The sequence below is a fragment of the Thunnus maccoyii genome, chromosome 20 (assembly GCF_910596095.1).
Source record: "Thunnus maccoyii chromosome 20, fThuMac1.1, whole genome shotgun sequence".
Classification (NCBI taxonomy): Eukaryota; Metazoa; Chordata; class Actinopteri; order Scombriformes; family Scombridae; genus Thunnus; species Thunnus maccoyii.
Window position 1 is genome coordinate 7089885 of NC_056552.1, and position 12897 is coordinate 7102781.

The 12897-nt window shown below is 37.9% G+C and overlaps 1 protein-coding gene and 1 long non-coding RNA gene across 2 annotated transcripts; one reads left to right on the top strand and one right to left on the bottom strand.

The window, feature by feature from the left end:
* Positions 1-48: 48 nt before the first annotated feature.
* On the bottom strand, positions 49-10151 carry LOC121887521 (kelch domain-containing protein 1-like). Its single transcript, XM_042398332.1, has 13 exons — positions 9877-10151; positions 8143-8213; positions 7679-7796; positions 5586-5698; positions 4813-4903; positions 4516-4614; positions 3874-3948; positions 3196-3254; positions 2978-3090; positions 2648-2720; positions 2359-2443; positions 1549-1628; positions 49-461 (listed from the first exon to the last, which is right to left on the bottom strand). Exons 1-13 carry the CDS (start codon positions 9979-9981, stop codon positions 326-328), a joined length of 1218 nt encoding a protein of 405 aa, XP_042254266.1. The 5' UTR covers positions 9982-10151; the 3' UTR covers positions 49-325.
* A 153-nt stretch (positions 10152-10304) lies between these two features.
* LOC121887524 lies at positions 10305-11789 on the top strand. Its single transcript, XR_006092987.1, has 3 exons — positions 10305-10564; positions 11201-11262; positions 11561-11789. It is a non-coding gene; the product is annotated as an uncharacterized LOC121887524 (long non-coding RNA).
* Positions 11790-12897: the final 1108 nt, after the last annotated feature.

Genomic DNA, 12897 nt, shown 5'->3' on the forward strand with positions numbered 1-12897 from the left:
GGATTCTACTGCACTGTACTTAGTGGAAATAATAAAACACCACAGTGATAAACATATCAATATCTTTATTCAAAAACAGATTGCACATCAAATCACTACATGGGGTAAAAGGTTAATCACAAATGGTTGTTTAAAATAAGACAAAAACTTTATTTACATATTATATTCTCTTAAGTTAAAACAATTAAGCTTTAGCACCATGTTTTCTTTAAATCCTTATTAAACATATAACATGTTCCCGACACAAAAAAAACAACAAAAAAAAAAACGGAAAACAGTTTTGTAATAACCGAGTGGCTCAGAATCACTCTAAAATCAGTCCTCTTTAAGCTGTGAGAACAGTCTTCGCGGCAGAGAAAAAGGCCACTCTCTTGTCAATTTTGTTCCGCAGCTTCGACGGCAGCCAGTTCAGCTGCTCCCCAAACAGCTCCGGGTTTCCTCCTATGAAATCCTCACACAGTCTAGAGGGGGAAAAAAAAAGAAAAGAAACATTCAGCTTGTTCAGATTCTCCAAAACGACCTCTAAAAAAAAGTTTCTCTGCTCTGATAAGGAGCAGACATTTTTACTTATCTCACTCTTGGTAAGAAAACAAATAAGCATATTTTCCAAAATGAGTAGCCATTTTTATAGCTGAATGTATTTACGGCTCCAGCTAACGATTACTTTCATCATCTATACAGATTGTGGTTGCTAAAACATCAGAAAACTGGGAAAAATTCTGATCACAATATCTTGGAGCACAAGTTGACGTCTTCAAATATGTTGGGTTTTTTTTTTTGTTCCTCTCGATCAATACTCCTAAACTACAAAATATTCTATTTACTGTAATAGAAAATCCAAGAAAAGCAGCAAATTCTCACATTTTAAATCCTGGAACCTGCAAATGTTTGCTGTTTTTGCTTGTAAAATTGCAGATTGACTGATGAATCAATGCAGCTCTACATGTAACCTTGATCATCTTACTACTGCGAATGGGAGACCACATTCACACTAACCCAGTAGGACCAGTTCCTTTGAGGAGAATTACAATCTACAAAGCTGAAACATCAACATTACCTGAGCTCAGAAAAGGTTATTGACTTAAAACCTCACCTGATATTTTCAGGAAGTGAACTTTCCGTCACTGAACAAAATACAATTTGAACATTTTCATCTCTTAACTAGTAAGTAACTTAAATTCTGACCATTTCACATAAACATGCCACAGCCTATGGCGTGTCAATACATAATAACAAAGTAAAGCTCATTAGCATAACAGCGTGCTAGTGTTGTCACACAAGTCCAATGAGGAACTGTGCAGCTCAGAGCGAGTGGAGAGTATAAATAGCCACAAGTGTTTAAAGGGTCAATGTGGACTTTGTTAAAACTGCTTAATCATGTGAATGCACACAACATGCAAAACATGCTGCCGGCGTACTTAATGCACTTTGTCAACAAGAAATCCATGTGATCAACCAGTAACACAACAGAAGGTGCACTGTTTCCACACTAAATACGTCACAAAACAGGAATTCAGAGCTGGTAGTTATTGATATTATTCAACGTACCTGAAGAGGGAGTACGGCTGGGTCTGAAACATGAACACATCACTGCAGTGACGTTGCGACGGAGCCCTTAGAACAGCCACCTAATGACAAAGAGGATTGACAACAACAACAAGGTAAGAGGAGGACAGACAATAATCACATGAGGATGAATGAAACTCGGGTATAAACCTAAATTATCAGTTTCATCCTTTTAAAATTATGAAATGTTAAAAGTGTGTGTGAAAGTGTTTCTTAGCCACATTAGCAGAGTGGCAACGTTGGCCAAGAAGGTCAACAACTACTGGATGCATCGCCACAAAACGATACAGATACTCGAGTTAAAGGATCGCTGACGTTATTACAATTCAACCTACATCTAGTGCCATCATCAGGTCAAAATTTGTCCAGTGCTTTAGTTTATGATCAAATAGCTGCAGACTAATGACATTCCCATCAGCCTCAGTTGTACTTTGTGTTTATTGCCATATTTGTTGGCTTCTTGTGTGAAATCATTACCACATAAATGCACGTCATACTTTGAGTCCTTAAACCACTTAAGCTTTCTTTATGCAACTGTTTTACTGAATCACTGGGTTATAATTAGTTCACTTGACAAAACACGTAGCTTAATATAGTATTACAAAAAGGAATGAGGGGATTATCCTGCACAACATTTTACTCACTGAGACTTTGCAGTGAAGCTAAAAGTAAATCTTTCAAATAGCAACTTTATTTTAAATATCAAGCAACAGGCTAGTAGAGATCAAATTCTAATTCCTGTCTTACAAAATGACTTTAAAAATGATCTAAACAAGCTTTCTCATCACATACCGAGTCCATGAGGATGCAGAAGTTGCTGCTTCCCCCGAATACAACAACGTCATTGTCACTTCCCAGGCAGGCGGTGTGACACACCCTGTGGACGTGAACATTTGGATGAATAAAGAGGCAGATTTACAAAACACTACAAGCAAGGAGCTCTTTCAGGTTTGTCATAGAGAAACTGATACAGCTGAAATTGTAGCTTTGAGGTAACAAGAAAAAAAAAAGCAACTTTTAAAAAGGCAAGTAGCTTTATATCCTATATCATCTATTATACTTCATATGACAAATTAACTACCTGGGCTTGTCCTTGTGTGGGTGCATCATCTTGGTCCACTGTTTTTTGAGTGTGTTAAACTGCCAGGCGTCATCTAGAAGGAAGAGATTTAAGAAGATTTTAGAAGAGACTTCGTTTTTAGACATGCATTTAAAAAGATATCCTTCAATCTTGTACACTCTTCATCAATGCTGAAGGATATTGACGATTGTAACATCATACAGATAAAATGTTTTTCCTTCTAGTTTCAGTCTTACTCATGCAGCGGGAGACGTGCAGCGTGGAGACTTTGTGCATGCAGACTTAATGCAGAAACAAGAGATCCACACTTACTCTGTCAGCAAGACTTACTGAGAGTGTTTCCATCTGTGCCCAGACCTCCGTATATGAAGAGTGTGTGATCGGATATGGGCGTCATGGTGTGCATAGAGCGCCCCAGAGGTGTACAGGATGGGGAGGTGTCACTTGAGGAGAGAAATATACACAGAGAGCAAACTGCAGTCAGTAAATCACTGCAGAGAAATGAAACACAGCTACTTAATGTGGTGTGAGAGTGAAGAAAGTTTTACAATTTAGTCCAGGTCCAGGTTTCCAGGTCTAAGCAGAACATATCCAACTCAGCAGTCTCCTGAAAAACAATCATTTTTAAGTAAAGACAGACCTCTGATAAGCAAATAATCTCAAAGTGTTACCGTTAAAGTGCTATGAATATGCACAGTAAAAAGACTGCTACCCTTTAATAAAAAGCTAAGACACACTTCATGGCCAAAAGTATTGAAGTATTCTGCTGGGAAAGCTTTCCACAATATCTTGGCTGCAGGGATTTGCTCCCATTTAGCAAACAGGCGTATTAGTGAGGTCAGCCACTGATGTGATAAGGCCTGGCTCACAGTTGGCGTTCTAGTTCATCCCTGGAGGTGTTGGATGTGATTGTGCAGGAAAGTCACGTTCTCCCTCACTAAGTTCAAAGAAAACCTTTCCTTTATAAACCTGGCTTTGTGCACGAGGGCATTGTCATGTCACAACAGGAACAGAATGTTGAAACAGGAAAAGGCCTTCCCCAAACTGTTGCCACAAATATGGAAACACACTATTGTCTAAAATGCGACTGTATGCAACATTGAGATTTCCCTTAATTGAAACTAAGCGGCTTGAAACATGACAAACAGCTCCAGGACCCGGGTGTCCACATACTTCTGGACTTATAGTGTATGCAGAGTTAGCTCAGCACAGTCTAGCCAACTCACCCCGCCACCAGAGATGTAACCTTTGTTCCCCAGAAGGGCGCTGGCATGGCAGCCTCTGGGAGCAGGAGCAGGGCCCTGGTCAAAAAAAAAAACAAAAACACACTATTCATGCTGTAAACATCATAGATGTATCCTAAAACCCATGTAGCCATGATATAAAGAGTCTGAGATTTTTTTTTTGTAATGAAATTTTTAGCCAAGCTAGCAGTTGGCACAGATGGCAATGTCAATCTGTCTGTCGATCCACTACTTTAACTGACAATCATGATCCCCAGAGGATGAATCCTACTCACTTTGGTGATCACCCGACTTTTCTACTAGCACCACCATCTGATCAAAAATTGTGTTTTTGCAATACTTAAAACCAAATACCTGCAAAACTAATGACTTCCATTAGCCTCAGCTGTACTTAGTTTAGTGCCAATTACAGGTGAATGCAGTTAACATTACCTGTTTAATATCAGCATGTTAGCATTGCCATGGTGACATTAGCATTTAGCTTAAATCACTGCTACAAGTACAGCCTCAGAGTTGCTAGCGTGGCTGCAGACTCTAAGTGTTGTTATTGTCTGAAAGTAAAATGTAAAACTGAATACAAGAGCAGAGAAGAATACTCGACCCTCATCATGTTGCTCTACTCACCTGAGTCTCTGGCGTGCTCCATGTAGCAGTATGTATGTCAAAAACATGGACTTCGTTGTTCCAGCCCCAGAACCTAAATAACATGTCTCCAATTGTTGTCTGAATGGAAAGATTGGAATACTTATATACAATTACCAAAGAAGTATGTTTGCTATAGTTTACAGACTACAAACAATGAACCACCTTGTTTTATTGACAGTATACAATTATTGGTTGATTTTGCTCAAGGATACTCATAAGAGTTATTCTGTTTCTCAGAATACACATTAGATGTGCTGTATTACTATCATTATTTACCCAGGACATCTCTTCAACGACGAAGCTTGATGAGCCTGTGTTTCGTACCTCCCCTACGGTCTTACATCCATATCCACCAAAGTAGATTAATCTGCGGCAAAGAAACAAGAACAAAATATTCTCACCATCTATTCACAAATTAAACTATACACAACTATTAAGAAAATTATTGAAAATTATTGGTTATTTTTTTCCTCCTGATCTATGGCTGCAACTAATGATTATTTTCATTATCAATTGATCTGTTGATTACTTTCTTGATTAGTTGTTTGGTCTAAAGTGTCAGAAAATAGTGGAAAAATGTCAATCACTATTTCCAAAAGCTCAAGATGTAACCTAAAATGTCAAGTTTTGTCCATAGCCCAAAGATATTCAGTTTAATATCATAGAAGACAGACAAAACCAGAAACTATTCACATTTAAGAAGTTGGAACTTGAGAGTTTTAGCACCTTTTTCCTTTAAATAACGACTCAAAACAATTATCAGAATAGTTCCAGGGTATTTTTCTGTTCTCTAATCTCTCTAAAATATCTATTTTCTGAAATTCCATAACACTTTTTGAAGCTACCATTCATCCTGCAGAGCTGTGAATGTGTAATTAGGATGCAAAATGAACAAGTCCTCAGAATGACAAGCCTCCCATGTTGAGGGTGTGTACAGCTGTCTGAAGGTTCAGCTGGAGCTCATTTTCAGCTGTTTACAAGCACTAGTTCAGCTCTTCTTCGTAGGCAGTTTGTGTGTCAGGGTGTGATTTTCCACAGAATGGACCGACCTGTCTCTGTGGACCCAGCAGGAGTGTTTATCTCGTGGTGACGGCGTAGTTCCTTTTGTGTCGGTCACTTTCTTCCACGAGCAGTGCTGCTGTGTGAGGTCAAGGCTGAACATCTGCAGAGAGCAAAGATAAATTCATCAGATTATGCAAAAAAGCATCATCTTTATCATCAAATAAGCATTAATAAAATGGCCTTTAATGTTGTTGAGGCCTGCATTGAAGGTGGCAGAGGTCAATATTTCCAAGATTTGCTTTATAAAACCATATTGAGAGCTCCAGCAGAAAAATAGTTATAGGTTTGATCCTGTCAATTATTCATCTCTGCATTTTGCATTATCAGACAAAACACTCAAGACGGATGATATTCTGACACACCCTGAGCGTGGAATAATTTATGAGGCAAACATCATTTTGAAACACTGCCTTTATCAAAGAGATTGAAACACCACTTTCAAAAACAGGTTTACTAGAAAGTTCAAGTTCGTTCCTTTGTGCCTCCCAGCTTAATTGTGCAATATGTAAAAACAATTTTTTCACATGACTCTGCTATATTGGCTAAGTCTCTCTCATGAAAGATAACGTACGTCAACAGACTACCTGGTTAAAAAGAAAAGAAATATTTACACATGTAAAATTAACAAAAGAGAAAACTGTAATACTTAATTCAGTCCAAATTCATGAATGTTACTTTTTTTTTTTTTTTTTTTTAAATAAATTGTCATTGGCCTTGAATAACTGTTTTTTTTTTTGTGCACACACCCCTTTCTGCCAGAGACAAGGGCGGACTGCAGCGAATCATCTGCTCTGCTGAGAGGGTGATCGGCTGCAACCTGCCATCCCTCCAGGACCTGCACGCCTCCAAGACACTGGAGGCCAGCAGGAAAGATTATGGCCGACCCCTGCCCCACCCTGGACATTAACTTTTTGAAACGCTCCCCTTCAGCAAGAGGCTGAGGTTTGTCAACAACAAAACCTCACAACTCAAGAACAGCTTCTTCTCATCTGCAGCTGGCCTCATCGACAATGACACAGACTATCCCCCCCAATGGACACTATACGTTATATTAACGTGTCATCGTCTGCACACCTGTGAAACCATCACAATGAATAACGGCACATTACATTAACGCAGTTATTTGTAATTTTACATTGTACTGTTTGTACCATGTTGTATTGGGAACTTTTGCATATTCATGGTCAATATCTTGTACAATTCCACAGCTCTTTTCACTTATATAGAATATATTTTTACCATATTTCACATTTTAAATTGTTTTTTTATTTAATTAGTTATATCACATCTTTCATGGTAGTGGTATGTTTTTCTGTATAGGTACTTGTGTTTTCTCTCATCTTCTAATTTTTGACTGTTATGCACCACAATACCAAGAGGTAGACTCTTTGTATGTGTAAAACTGTTTTTTGATTCTAGTGTTACTTGTGGATCTGTCTCCGTCTTGCCAAAATCAAGTTACAACAAGCTCAATTATGGCTAACATAAAAACTAAAGGTTGTGTGGAGTAGGAAAGGAATAGTTTAAAGACTGTGATGTTGTATAGATTGTAAACTTGCTCTTTATATTTGGGAAGAATTATATTCACACCAGCAAACTCTCAAACCAAAAAACAAACTTTTTCATTAATTATAAAAATAGATAGCGATTAATTTTCTGTAGATCTATTAATCAACTAATAGTTGCAGCTCTAGATGAATGAACAATTTATGGCAATCCATCCAATTGTTAGAGATATTTCAGTAATTGTTCAAGTTGTGACTCTTATTCATGTAGCCAGAAATGACATTATCTCTGTTTTGCACAAGAAACTTTTTCATTTTGGTTCACCTCATACAAATAGATGTGTCTTTGCTTTGATTAGGAACTTGGGATCACAGCTTCAGTTAAAAAAATCTTTCTATCTCAGAAAAAGCAACAAGTGTTGGTTTTTCAAAGACTGCAGATATTTATCTTTCAGAAAAAAAACTGACACTCAGCTCCGTCACTCCGATGTAAATGATAACACATGGAGATAAGCTGGAGCCGTCTGCTTTTACCAAACAAAAGCTAGCACGGTGGTTTATCGACAGTAACTCACTTGGTTTGTCCAACCGAGGGGGCCGCATCCTGCGAAGATGAAGAGCGTGCCGTTAACATGAGAGCCACAGAAACCTGATAAGTCTGGGGGGATGTCTCCTGTGATCTCCTGCCGCTCCCTGACACGCAGAAAAAGGAAAAGAGAAGACATAGCAAGTTGAACACTTGCAAACGTTAAACACAAATGTAAATGTTAATTCAGAGATAGTGGGAGGTTGACTTATCTCAAAACACCCAACTGAAGTGAAAGAGAAACTACAAAAGAAGTTGTTTTTCATGTTTTTTTTTTTCTTTCCTCCCTTTAACTGTAGTCGTACTTCTTTATCAAGTTCTTGTTGTCACTGTCTTTTTTTTTTTTTAAAAGAGCTAACTTTATCAAAAACATACATGCTCTAGGCCTAAGTGGCTTAAATGTCAAGGTGACACACAGTGTTCATCTCAGCTGATAAAACAGCCTTATCTTACCACGTCCCGCTGTCTAAATCACAGAGCCATATCTCATCACTGGGCAACATGACATCCATTCCAGCAGCTACCTGTCAAAGAAAGAGGAAACAAAAGAGGAGATAAAGTCATGTATGAAAACAAAGTGTACTTCTGCTTTATCTTCTACATGAAACCCAGAATGCCACCAGCTTTTGGCTGCACACTGGCACTATTTCAGGTTAAACACTGCTACAGTGACCACAAAACATAAAAAAGGAAACAGGGGCAGACTTTACTATTAGGCAACGTAGGCAACTGCCTGGGGCCCCCCAACAGTTATAGATTTATTATGGTGTTTAGATATGAAATATAGTGAATTATGTTACTATTCTAACTCATTATACACCAAAATAACTTTAAAAAGGTCTCCAAAGCACTTAAAAAAAAATATATATATGCAACTGTACATTTCTACTTCAGAGGAAAACGTTGTACATTTATCTGATAGATAAATGTTACGGGTTATGTTGCAGATTGAGGTTTTACTCACAAAATATAACAAATAAAATATGATGCATTATTATTGATTAAACTATCCAGCATTATATAAGAATTAGAGGCTCCACCTTGAACAGACAAGTACATTGTGCTGATAATACATCTCTGTCACTCTTAAGTAAAAATTTGAATGCAGGACTTTTACAGTATTTTTTACTGAGCAGTAATAATAGTTTTACTTAAGAAAAAGGTTTGAGTACTTCTTCTACCACTGCCAATACCAACATTTACAGTTAGATAAAGGGTGAAAATAGAGCAAGACAGAGTTTGCCTGGGGCCCCCAAATCACTAAATCCGCCCCTGAAAAGGAAGAAAAAAATAAAATAAAATAAATAAATAAAAATCTCTGATTCCATCGAATTTTTTCTGCATTTTCTGGACATTTGATGGACCAAACAAGCAATCGATTAAGAAGAAAGAAAGAGAAAATGACTGACAGTTTAATCGATCGTGAAAATAATCATTAGTTGCATCCCTATTATAATGCTCTTGAGAATAGTTTGGAATTTTCTGATCTAGTGGAAACTTTAGATGGATTTTGTAACCATAGCAACAATCAGGATGCAGTCTGCTTTCTTGTTGAAACATTTTCTGCAGTTTAAGTTTCCTTGGAGGATCCTTGAACTTGAGAAGTCCATGTTTTTTTTCCCCCAGAGAAACAGACAAAGTAGGCCTGCAACTAACGATTACTTTCATTAACGATTAATCGATTAGTTGCTTGGTCCATAAAATGTCAGAAAATTATGAAAAAACGTACCCATCACCATTTCCCAGAGCCCAAGATGACGTCCTCAAATGTCTTGTTTTGTCCAACCCAACCCAACCCAAATATACTCAGTTTACTATCATAGAGGACTAAAGAGCCCAGAAAACATTCACATTTAAGAAGATGGAATCAAAATTTTGTCATTTTTTTCTTTTCAGGGTTGGGTTTAGTGATTTGGGGGCCACAGGCAAACTCCATTTTGCTTATTTTCACCTTTTCTCTGACTGGGAATGTTGGTGTTGGCAGTGCTAGACAGTACTATCACAGAGGATGAAAGAAACCAGAAAATATTCACGTTTGAGAAACTGGAATCAGAGAATTTGGACATTTTATTTAATAATTGGCAGCTAATCGCTTAATTGACTTATCGTTGCAGACTTGTTTACCTCGTGACGTGGCGCCTCGCAGATATACCTGCACAGGTAAACTTACACACCGTCGTTTCTTACCTGGTAACCTCCCCAGACATACATCGTGTTGTTGTCTATGAACGCCGTGTGGCTGCTCCTCTCCAGCCGGCTCACCGTCTCTCCGTCTCTGTCAGCAGCATCCATCCCAAACTCTCCGTGTGCCCAGCAGCAACTTCCCCGCTCACATAAAAACAACTAAAATGTTTACCAGACGGGATTGCTCACAGGAATGCTGTGGCTCAGGGAACAGAGACCTGCTGATCTGCTTCTCCGGCTGCAGAGAGAAAAGCCGACTGGATTGGAGAATTTGCGAAACGTGTTTTTCAGGCTTGCTGTCCTTACTTACTCCTCCCATTAGCATGATCCCTGTTGTTATGCAAGTTTATTCTACCAGCAAACCAATGGAAGCGGAAAATCCACTTCATCTCATTTAAATACCTCTAGAATGACACACATATTTATTTTTTATTCAAGTAAATGTGCGCATATTCATCAGCTGAACCAGTATGGTGACAGGACACGTTTATTTGTTGTTTATTGGTTGTTTGCTTTATAATGAAAGTTCATAGTTCACCAATATTTCACAACTTTTAGTTCACACATTATTTTTGCTGTTTACGTCTAATAAAGTGAAATGTAATCAGACCTATATGCTCAAAATTAACAAAGAAACGTGCATTTCTGGCTCATTAAACACAGCTGACACTGATTGCATCATTTCATCCAGGTGAGTCAGCTGCAGGGCCTTTGTGTTGTGCATTCAATGGAAGGGAGACATCATTAAGTGATTAGTTGCACCTGTGCTTCAGACATTTTCCAGCAGCCTTCAAAGATTATACAGAATTAAATTTACATCCTGTTAGATCTGATCCTGAGTTAATAAAATGTTATCAGATCAATCTACTCAAGCTTGTATCTTGGTCTGGGGTCTTTTAGCTCAAGACCACTGAAATCACTTTTATTCATGTACAACAGTGATTCTCAAACTTTTTCCACATCAAAGACCCCTAAACTGACACAAATTAGACCAGGGACCCCCATCTGATAAGATTTTTGCTTTTAGATGTTTTATTACAGAAAGTGTATGAAACCATTGACCAAAATAGTCACAAATTCTGTCATTGTGTTATTTATGGAGGGAATTATAATGAAACTAAATTATTCCCCTTTTTGCTTGGGGCCCCCTGGAGCCCCTTCAAGGACCCCTGGGGGTCGCAGGGCCCCACTTTGAGAATCACTGATCTACAATGTAGAGCATCAAAAGTCTTCAATTATTAATCCAATTACATACAGTACACTCTTGGTTTGGAAGGATGTCAGGAAATATCTAAACATTTCTTTGTGATGTAATTTTCCTTTTCAGATCAGGAATATCTGAACGCCTCCAGAAAATGTTCTCCAGCACCTCAAACCTTTGTTACAAAAGTAAGTCTCTCAGAGGAACTTTAATTCACCTGTTTTGGTCTTGTGACCTTATTCAAAAATATTGGACAGACATACATTCTGTTATTGATGATGTTACTGGAGAATAGTTTTTAATGGCTCCAGGTTTGGTGGTCCTCTCTCTCTAAGAGGCGAGATTTGCACATGTATTTGTTTATTTATAAGGCCCTTATTGGAAAGCTGCCTTCTTACATTAATTCCATGCTAGTTTGGTCCACTGGACCACATTACACAAGGACTAATGACTGGCTCACGCTCTATGTCCCTTGTGTTCATACAGAGCTTTGAAGAACTGCTTTTGGCTTCTTTGCATCATCAACCTGGAACGCACTACAAAGCACTTTAAAATGAATTCATTGGTAACTCTTGGTCATTTTAAATCCACAGTCTCAAACCTTTTAACTTCTGTTTGTACCTGTTTTTAATGGATTTTGTTGTTTGTCTATTTATTAATTGTATTTATATGTTTGTTTTATTGACTGTCTTCTTTCTTGCTCGACGTCATTGTAAATGAAGGCTTTGCCCTCAATGATTTTCAAGTTTAAATAAAGACAGATAAATTTGTTCAATTCTAAGTCTGAAACTATTCTTAATGCAGCTTATTGTTTTCACTCTTTATTATTCAGCCTACTTCACTTTGTTCTTCTCGCTCTTGAGTTTTTTCATCCACTGCTCGAACATCCCTTATCCTTCAGACCCCATTCAAAACTTGGAAACTTTCACAAAACTTTGAATTTTTAAAGTTGTATTCTGTATTGTGTCACCTTTTGTACTTCTGGAGCATTTTAAGTTCAAAGTAAGGGCTTTTACAGCCGTTTTCAGATCTTATCAGTGTCTTGTGATCAGGCAGAGGGGAGAGCAAATATTTTTTTAGACCAGGAAAAAAAAATCTTAAGATATCTCACTCCCACAGTTTTAACTCCTCAAGCACTTATCAAACCTTAAAATGTTACCACAAGCCTCCTCTCTCTAAAAATGTGAATATAGCAGTTATAGTTTTTGAGATCTAGTGCTGTCACGCTCTCATTGACTGCAATACAAACAGCAGGTGATCCCTCTTTTTTCTTACAGATTATCTCTTCCTCTAAACATTGTGTTGTGTACACATATTATACTTTTCCATTCTGCCACTAATGATGTACAAACATCTGGGCTACAAGGTTTTGTTTTAGGCAAATCAATTTTTCCTCAACAAAATGTGAATTTGTGCTGCATGTTTCAGTGATCCCCTGCTGGCTCTGTGGTTAAACCCTGTTAATGTCTAAAACTGCAACATTCTGGGTTCAATACCAGCTTCGGGCGGTGCTCCTCATGACATTGCACTTGTGGACAAAGTTGCTTTTTATGTTAATCATGTACCATCATTAAATACGACTCCAGCGCCCTTTGATATTATAAGAATGTCAGAGCTGCAACCCTTATTTTCTATGCAAAGTCTAAATATCAAAATCTGACCTTGCTTACAGTTTGCTGTGTCACGTTAGGTCAGTACTCAGCATTACTCTATTACAAACATGAGGTTGTAGGTTTGATCCCACCTGCAAGCAACGTTAAGTCTTCTATTCAACTTTCAGCAATAACATGCAATCAATTTCAGCTTTCAGCAATTTCTAGTTT